Source organism: Amborella trichopoda, chromosome 13 (assembly GCF_054954075.1).
Source record: "Amborella trichopoda isolate Santa Cruz 75 chromosome 13, AtrichopodaSantaCruz75HAP2 v2.0, whole genome shotgun sequence".
NCBI classification, from domain to species: domain Eukaryota; kingdom Viridiplantae; phylum Streptophyta; class Magnoliopsida; order Amborellales; family Amborellaceae; genus Amborella; species Amborella trichopoda.
In genome coordinates, this window is record NC_142348.1 from 5,245,927 (window position 1) to 5,256,026 (window position 10,100).

A 10,100-nucleotide genomic window follows, 5' to 3' on the forward strand; every position below is an offset into this window, starting at 1 on the left:
TGCATTTTAATTATTTGGATTATGTTTAACGATATATTTGTGAAAGTGCAATTGTTATCTATAAATGCTTTTGCTTGCAATTCTTCCTCAAGTTGTTTTTAACATACATTCTTCAAAAAATGTTTATATATTCCAACCATGATTATTTTTTAGGACCATGATGATCACTTACTGAGTAGCCAAACTCACCAAACTATGGTAAATATTTTTCAGGATAATTACAGTCTCATAGTTAAATGCACAACAAGACCAGCTTGTGAAGAAGATGCAGTCATGTCATAACTAAATTTTCCTTTGTAACTTTTGTTTAACTTCACCATAGTAAATTTTTGTTCTATCAATAGATGTATATCTAAACCTTCATGTTAATATAGTTATGAGTAGATTTTATAGACTCGTAGAAATGGAAAATTGTTTTAGCGCAATAAATGGTGAAGTTTAAGAATTTGTTTTGTTAAGAATCGACTGTAACATCTCAAGGATTCTAGTATTTTAAAACTAGTACTGTGACAACTTTGTTTGCTCATGAAATACATCATTGTGAGCTATTTGGATAGCACTTTTATTATCACAAAAAATTTGGTGAAAGGGTAGAATGAAAAACACCTACATCTCGAAGTAACCATCGTAACCAGATAATCTCACATGTAGCATAAGCAAGTACATCATGGTTCTTACTTTTTCAGGATATAAAGGAATCACCAAGAAAAATAAGGAATCCAATGGTGGAACGACAATCCGTAACATCACCCGTCCAATCAGCATCATAATAAGCATGCAATTCTGGATGAGAAGTATAAGAGAAAAGAAGACCCTCAAATAAAGTGCCATGGATCCGAAGTACTGCAGCATAATGAAAAGAACGGGGTGTATACATGAACTGATAATGTGAACAACGTGACTAATATTAAGTCGGGTTTTTGTCAAAGAGTTAAGACAACCAACAAGTGTTTTAGTGTTAGTTAAACTTACCTTTTGAATAAGACTTGAGATAAAACATAGCCGCATGGAGAAGAGTCCACCTCTATTTTCAAAAAATAACGGAGTTGGCCAAGATCCTTCATTTCAAAACAGTTACTAAGATGAAGTTGGATATCACGAATGCCATCAAGATCATTGCCTGTGATAATCATATCATCAACATATAATAATAATACTAGAACAATGCCCTTAGATGAGTGATAAACAAAGTGGGCTGAATCATGACAGCTTTGCACAAAACTACAACGAGCAACAACATGAGTGGATTTCTCAAACCAAGCACAAGGTGCTTCTCTAAGACCATATAAGGCTCGTCGAAACCTACAAACTTTATGAGACTGATGAGATAGGCCAGGAGGGAGCTTCATATAGACTTCTTCATGCAAATCTCAATGGAGGAAGGCTTTTTTAACATCCATTCGATACTTGGATCAACCACGAATAAAAGCAACAGTAAAAAGGTATAAATATACAAAAAGGTTGTTATATATGACAAATTACACATATTTATACAAGAGCAAACATATCCACAAAAAAAAGAAAATATATATAAGATTTATACATATCACGACATATTTATATCTTCAACCGCTTTTACTAGGTGATTCAAAACCCAGATCAATGGCATGGATTGTCCCTACATATCTGAGTTGGATCAGTGAATCGTTGATGTATTGATGTGAATTGGTGATCCAGGAAACATTAAAAATAATAAAAATTTTAAAACAGGGATGTGGGGATTTATGGTGGATACAAGAAACATTAGATAAGCTTTGTTAAGTATCAAAGAGGGTGTTTTAGCTGGAGACCCCAAATCTTCCCCAAACCAGATCGGTCGCAGCCAATCCCTAGTCTGAATGAGCAATCTGGATAAGAAATCGCGAATTATAAAATGCTGCATTTTACAAGAGAGAGAGACAGAGAGAGGCTCGTATCTTTATGTGCCTACAACATTTTCTTCATTCCATTACCAAACACAAAGCAAAAAAGTAACAAAATTTTTGTATATAGTAGTCAATTAGTGGCAAACATGAGTTTATAATTTGTTCGTGTAAAGTAAAATCCCAAGTCTTATTGTCAAAAAAAAAGAAAAAAGAAGTAAAATCCCAGGTCTCGTAATCCGAGCTACTGTATAGGAATTAGCGAGTAGAGAGAGAAATGATCTCCATGGTCATCTATTGGGGGGAGAGAGAAAGGGCTATAAGTTGAGCTGCCCCTTCTCATCTCTCTTATGGTCACAAGTGCAGCCACTGTGTTCCTAAATATGCTCTCCTCCCATGCTTCATTTCCTCCCCCTTCAACTGGGAATAAAGCCTGCATTGTTTTCTCACATTCTTTGATAAGTTTAGAGAGAAGATCTGTCATTAAAAATGGCTGCCCCAATACTTTCTCAATGAATGGGAGCCTAAGAAACCGACCAGTTTTCTTATCATATTTCTTCAAGATCTTTCCAAGGCCTGCAAAAACAAAAAACCCGGTAAAAAATTAAAAAAATTGAGGTTGGTATCTTCCTAACTATGTGCTTTTAGATGTCCAATGACATGTAATCGAAGCAATGTCATGGAACTCGGTTTAGGCCTTGAACTTCGGCCCTAGCCCGAGCCTAGTACTTGGACGAGTCAGAGTTGACTTGCTTGAGTAGTCTACATCACTAGAAAGCCCTAAAAATAAAAAAATAATTTCAAAATAGATGTTAGAAATAGAATAGTAAAAATAAAACTAAATCAACAATAATATAAAAATTTCAAATAAGCTGGAAAAGTATAAAATATAAATATAAAATTTTTTTAAAAAAAGAAAGATAAAATGTTATTATCAAATCTTTTTCCCAACTAATTGGGGTCGGCTATATAAAAATAAAGTGCATGACAAGAAAAAGAAATCGTTGTTCAATAATCTAAATTATGTATAAAATATGAGATTGAATACAATGACACCATTTACCTTTGGTACATGGAGGTAACAATTACTTATAACCATTCGATGTGAAATCTGATAGCTTGGGTGTGCCACAAAGTTTGAGAAAATTTTTTTTGAACTTTGAGCTTGGTCAATGAAATAAATGTAGACACCCAATTTTACATTCAATGGTCAAGATTATTTATGACCACCTTGAACCAAAGGTAAATAGCCTCTTTAAATATTTTCCCATAAAATATTTATGAATTGGTTTTGCCATTTAATAAAATTTTTACATTTTTTTTAAAAAAAAATTAATGTGAGTTTCACTTGAGTATCGGCCTGGGGCCGATTGTTCCTGAACCTTGAATTGGAGGGAGTTTTAAATTTCCTCTCTCAATTTGCTAAATAACTGTAGGATTCTCTGCAACCCTCACTTGTAGAACTATGAATCTCAAATACTGGAATCCCACTCAAGATTATGTACTTAATTAGTTAAATACGAAGTAAATAAATACAACTATAACTCTAATGCGAGAAATAAAACAACCATAAAAATCATACGACAACAATACAAAATTTAAGTGGTTCACTTATAGGGCTACATTTACGGCCTCGGCAAGTCGAAATCTACTATCACAATCAAGATTATACTTTTGGATTACAAGAGATAATATCTATCTCTAAACATAGGTAAAAGATCATCACCGATCCCTTTTCTAAATCTGCTCTCCCGACCTAGCAACACCGTCGATTACCGTCATCTTTTCCACCGTGATAAGTCATGAGAATAATGCCTCTATCAAAGACCATGTCTTTCTCTCTTGGAGACCCATCTCCATATTAGAGATGTATTCTCATAACCCCCCAAAGAGGTGACCCGAATGAGTATTAAGCTTTTTTGAGATCATTTTCTTGCTTATAAAAAAAATCTATTTTTATTTTATTATAACACTCTTAATCTTTAAAATAAAAATTTATTTTTATTTTACCATAATACCCTTAAGATATGGGTGCAGCGATTTGCTGTCACCGAACCCTACAATAACACTAGTGACATGAGTTGTTTTCCTTCTTAGGTTCAATTTCATTCATTTTTTTTTTGGGTGATTTCAATGTCATCGCAATTGATGAGAGAAGCATTTTCTCTCTCTAGAGGTTGATTACCTGTGTAATTGACGTTGCTATAATTTTCCAAGAGCACCATCTCTCCATGGAAATTGACCATATCCTTTCTAATCTTTGCCATTGCTTCTTCGTACTCTGTTTCAGAAGGCCTCACCCCATTTGCCCCAAATGTGGCTATGGTGCTTTGAATCCGGTCCTGCAATTCCTGAACCAGGGGAGAGATAGAACATTGTTTCCTTCTCTCTCTACATTGATAATTGGCACCCCAAATGAAAGTAATTCGTGTCTCTCTGATTGCATGAGGGAGGTTTCTAAGAACCCAACTCAGAAATCAGAATTAAGAACCCGCACCTTGAGAGAGAGAGAATTTGGGGAAATAACAGCTATTGAAGGATAAAATCCCAATTAATGAATGAAGGTCCCCCATTGTTTGTGTGTTTTAGAGAGAGAGAGAGAGAGAGAGAGAGAGAGAGAGAGAGAGAAAGAGAGTGAGTCATACTGACAGTGCAGCGAAGAAAAAAAAAACAGAACTGAGCAACACATTGAGAGATTCTAGGGATCCAGTTCAGAAATAACAGAGGGAGAGAGAGGAAAAAACAATTTAACTATTGAAATATAAGAACCCAATTAGTAAATAAAGGTCCGTTGCGTGTGTGAAAGAGAGATAAAAAACCTTTTGCCTGATGATGAAGTCTTCTTCCTGCTCCAAGAAGAAGTTATTGATCTTCTCAATTTCAGCGTTCAACAAACATATAAATCTTGCCTCCTCCAAAGACAAACTCGTATGAGAAAGCGTCTTCAGGTACTTTTTCATGTCTTTGTAAGCTATAAACTCGTTTCTCCACTCCGGCAGCGTCTCCTCTATTTGACGCCTTAGCCGATTCCCATACTTCATCCTCTCTCTCTCTACAATTTCTCCTCCCTTTCTCTCTCCACCTCTTGCTCTGCAATGAGCTTGGCTAAGCAGCTATGCGCATGTATATATATACCCGAGCCTCTCTCGCTCTCTCTCTCTCTCTCTCTCTCTCTATCGCTCTCTAAAGTTCAGGCTTCAACATTGTTGATGGGATCGGGACGTGGGGAATATTTGACAGCATATACCATGCTGGTGTTGAATTTATATGCACGGCACATCCAACACAAATGTGCACACTGACCTCCTCATTAACCAAAATGGCCAAAACGTTAGGTGAGAACTTCGGAGTTCACTCAAAAGGGTTGGCAACAGGCCGGACCGGTCCCGTCCCAGACCTGACCATGACCATACCTGAATTCTCCGGACCTGGAACCAGACCCAAAAATGTAGTCTGCGACCCAGACCTTGAACCTGGACCTGGACCCTCAATAGTATTTAGGTCCAAGATTTGGACTTGGACCCTACCTGTCGGGTCTAATTTTTGGACCCATACCCAAACCTGGATCAAGTCTGTCCCTCAAGTCAGGTCCGAGTCCATTGCCACCCCGATCATTCATTGTACCTAAGCCCCAGTTGGCCAAGGGCATGCCCAATCCGCCCAGGCTATGCCCAGTCCGAGCCAAGCCTAGCTTGATGAAAACAAATTTTTTTTCAAGAACAATAAAGAAAAAATGAGGTTGTGCCGGTCTTAAGTCGCATTTTGTAGCCTAAGCCCAACTTTTTCATGGCGGGCTGACCAGGCCGGGCTAGGCCACCCAACGCATTGCCATTATGTAATATGATTCATGTGCATTATGATAACAAGAAGATCATGAGGATATCACCTTCCAATCTATGAATGTAGCAATGAAGGAACATGCGAATCAATTAATTAGATTATTTAAGGGCCTCAATCCTTGTATTGTCGTATCCATAGATGGGACGGTGATAACCTCATGACCAAGATACTATTGTGGTTATATGAATCATATGACTGCTTGCTAGCATGTCATGATTGATATAACCATCCATCATTTTAGGTTAGAAATGCTGAATCCAATGACTCATAAATTGTGTATCTGACTTGGGAAATGCTTGAGTTGGATCAGATTGGGAGCATGGCAATTCTTGGCCAAAAGCCCCCCAAATTCGCTTCGATCTCCCAAAATTTTTTAGCTTTTTTACTATTTTGGTTCTAACCTGGGAATCTTTCGAATCAGATTGGTAGAATCGAAATCAAAAGACCTTCTACCCCGCCCCTCTTGGGGGGTCATTGCCCCATTCATGTTTTTGAATCACTGGTTCAAGTGACGGTCGACATGAGAGGCAGACTCCCCGTGTGGTTCATCTCATGCTTCGATGCCCACTCTTCATCACCATCCAATTAATAATTAAATGACGGTGAAAAACTTATGAATAGTGCTTGCTAATGCTATGAATTATAGCTTATGCTTTCCCTTGCTACAGAGCATCTATTTCGATTTGGAAGGTCTTGGGTGGTTTGGTCATTGAGATAAAAGATAGGTAGAAAGGGAGTCAATTGGGAAAAGCGCCAAAAAAGGTTTCAGGTTTCAAAGGTGTGTTATTATTATTTAGGGTTTTGGCACCTTAAAATCCCATCGTATATTCCAAGACTTTGAGGTTTGAACAAGAGAGAGGGGACACAAATCTTGAATTTTGGAGGAGAAAAGAAGAGGGCACAAAACCTTGGATCTTGGATGATTCCTTGAATAAAAATGGATGAATCTTCCTCATATATGCCCTTTCAAAAAAGAACCTTCTGGGATTCCCAAAGCATCAACTCTGGTCATAATCATACTTAACAAGAAAATCTCTGATTTTTTTAAATCCATTAAAAACTTCAAGTTTTTTAAAAGATCATAATTTTTTTTTTATTTTTTTAATAGAACCGACATAAATCCACATTTTTATATTTTTTTTCAAAAAAAATATATTCTCTATCTTATTTCTTCTTTAACTTAATATTATTTAATTTTAGTTTAAAGATACGCACATTAACAATTGTCCCGTGGAGTAAATTAAGAATCTTGATTTAATAAAAAAATTCCATCAAATATTTTTCCAATAAATTTCCTTAACAAATTGAATGATAAAATACAACCAGGAAACAATGATAGGTAGAGTTAGAAGAAAAGTTAGAAGAATAATAGGTAGAGTTAGAAGAAGAGTAATAATGAAAAATCGATTTTTCCTTTAAACATTGAGCGTCCTTATAATGAGTAAAAGATATATTCAATGATACTAAAGATTTAGGTAGTTAGGAATTCAATGTGAGATTCGAATCTGCATAAGCATTTTGTTGCTTCCTTTATGCATAGAGGAGTTTGATTAGTTTTATATTTTTGTTTTACATTTTTTATTTGCTTATACTATATACAACATAACATTTTGGATGGACAGTTATTTTACAGATTTGGATCTTTATTTTTTGTTTTAGTTAATTGCAATATTAAACTGAGGCCTTTTTTTGTTTTTTTTCTTTGGGCAATAATCCTATACATTGGTTTATAATTCTTGTTATTTACTAATGTAGTTCTCGTGTATAGTATGTTGTTGTTTCATTTTATGCTCTTAATAAATCTATTGTATGTTTTGTAACAACATGGTAAGCATTATTGTTGAATTTATTGAAAGTTGAGACCCAAAATTATCAAGCATTATTCTAATAACACTTGGCAAGGCCATAAAATCATTGGCCAATGGCTTTAATGTCACCTTTACATATTCGATTTTTTCACTCTTTTTTTTGGAGATAAATTTGTAATTTTCACGATTCTATAGTTTATCTTCTTTTTTTTTGCGATATGTATTTTTTACCTGATTTTTTCTCCAACTTTTTGAAATAAAACCGATTTATTATTGATGTTTTTCTTTGTTGATATATTATATTCCCGGATTTGCTTACTCTGGTTGTAACCAGTGCTCCAAAAATGAAAAATGATGCAAAGAGCCCACTTACTTTTAATACAAGGAGGTCATAATTAATGTTGTCTGCCATATTTCAAATCTAATTATGAATGTACCGTTGACTAGACTCAAATTTTAAAAAGAACTTCTTGAAGATGGTAACACACTCTAAGCCAACCAATTTGACATCTAATAGCAAGTAGCACTTGTGATATTTTGTACCAAAAATAAATGGTATCCTAGTATACAATTCCTTTAAAAATCCGTATTGGGTTTTGAGTTGTCCACCTACTTTGCGTTATCTGGATCAATGAAAATTTGATAAACGAAATTTATAGAAAACAATGATCCAGGCCGGATGATTGGTTAGAAAAATTAGAAAAGGAGACAAGAAAATAGTATGGGGTGATTCCTGGGGGAGATCTAAATCATCTAAGAACCAATTATTCCTTATCAAGATCATTAATTTCCTCATCTTGATCGTTGGATTTTAAAGCCCTGACTCTAAGAGCCAGTGTCTTTCTTCATTCCATGCTAAGTCCACTCAATCCAAATTAATGAAAATATGGAAGGTTTCATCCCTAGTTCCCTACCTGTTGTGGTAGGACTGCAACTTTACCAAAATTAGCAAATTTGAAGCATGTATTGAGGTCAAATTCTTACAATCGAAACCATGTCCTTGTAACATAACTCTGTATATTTTGCTCATAAGTACCTTCTATTTTTCTGAAACATGAGCAATGTATAATGCTTTTCTTCTTTGGATTTGGGTGTACCCTATCCCATATTTTTCTTAAAGGCTCACTTGTAGAGAGAGACGAAAATGCTTAGAAAGAGGTATTCAAGGGGGTGAGTGCTACAGTGTGACATCTAAAGTTCTATTTTTATTGGTCCCAAGTTAAGACATATAGAATTTGGCTCCAAAGAAGCACCCTCCCCTCACCTCTTTCTAGGTTTGGGGACTTATTTTTCCTCAACGATCACCTCAGAAACCAATCCAATTACTTTGAATATCCAAATAATCAAGAAATATTTTCAAAGGATTGCATACTATAAGACTATTCACTTTGGTAGATTAAGGTTACAATCATTTTTAGTCATTAATTGTGAAGTCCAACCGATTATAATGTGTCACAATATTTGAGAAATTATAATTTTAAAGTTTGTGCCTAATCAATGTCACATCCTCAACTACCCTATTTCATATCTTGTGGTCAATAATGATTGTGAATTCATTATGCCAAAAATAAATGATTTTATTGTGTATATTTCCTCTTTTCAAACGTAGACCTCAAAAACAATGCCACAACTTCATGCATAAGAAGAATATACCAAGATATCACCAGAGTCAAAGAAACAACCTTTGTTCAATGCTATAAGCAGAAAAGATAAGAGGCATAGGCAATTTCAATAGCCATGAATACACCTCAACACAGAGTTCAAATGTTGAACCCATGCCCAATTCAATTTTTCCCTTTAAAATTTGAACAAGAGACTCTGACATCAGCACAGTCTTCACTCTTACTCATTTATCCTAATTTCTAAGGAAATTTATCAAACCAATTTATCAAACCAACATCAAGAGATGCACTATTTAACATTCTCCTTCTTGGTCTTTTTTTTAATTAATGAGAATCCTTATTGGACATTAGTTAGAAATTGTTGGACATGCAGTTTCCCATTTTTCCCTTCTATCACATCGAAACCATTCTTTGGAAAAGTCATTTGAGAGATATTAGTATTTTCATATACCAATTTCTCACTCTATACATCCTATGAGATATTGATATTTTTAGACAACAATATTTTAATAATTAAATTATTGTATTTTTGAACACCAATATCTCACTGAGTTATCTTGTAAGATATTGGTAGTTTGGCATACCAAGGCCTCACAGTTATTAAGTTTTTACAAGATGTTGTATTTCGAAGCACCAATACTCATGAATACCTAGTTAGATGTTGGTGTTTAAAAAAAACCTATGTCTCAATCAATTGTGAGATGTGTATTTTTGAGTGCCAATTTAGAATTACTGGCATATGTAAGATATTTGCATATCACATGGTGTTTAGAGTGAGAAATCTATATTAAAAATACCAATAACTCACATAAGTACTATTTATAAAAAGGAAAAGTATACAATGAGATCATTTACCTTTGTTATAAGGTGGTCACAATTAATCTTCACCTTTAGATGTGAAATTAAGTGGCTGGATTTATTCTATTGACCAAACTCAAAATTTAAAAGAAATTTTCTCAAACTTTGTG

General features: G+C 34.8%; 1 protein-coding gene across 3 annotated transcripts; it reads right to left on the bottom strand.

Annotated features, from left to right (window-relative positions):
- Window positions 1-763: 763 nt before the first annotated feature.
- Window positions 764-5,040, bottom strand: LOC18428764 (SPX domain-containing protein 3). 3 transcript variants are annotated; one of them, XM_088856479.1, is made up of 4 exons: window positions 4,682-5,040; window positions 4,048-4,213; window positions 973-1,120; window positions 764-843 (listed from the first exon to the last, which is right to left on the bottom strand). In XM_088856479.1, exons 1-4 carry the CDS (start codon window positions 4,901-4,903, stop codon window positions 816-818), a joined length of 564 nt encoding a protein of 187 aa, XP_088712605.1. In that variant the 5' UTR covers window positions 4,904-5,040; the 3' UTR covers window positions 764-815. The 3 variants fall into 3 exon arrangements, with proteins under 3 accessions (XP_088712605.1, XP_006838126.1, XP_088712606.1); XM_006838063.3 differs by lacking the exons at window positions 764-843; window positions 973-1,120 and adding an exon at window positions 1,972-2,438; XM_088856480.1 differs by lacking the exons at window positions 764-843; window positions 973-1,120 and adding an exon at window positions 1,972-2,642.
- Window positions 5,041-10,100: the final 5,060 nt, after the last annotated feature.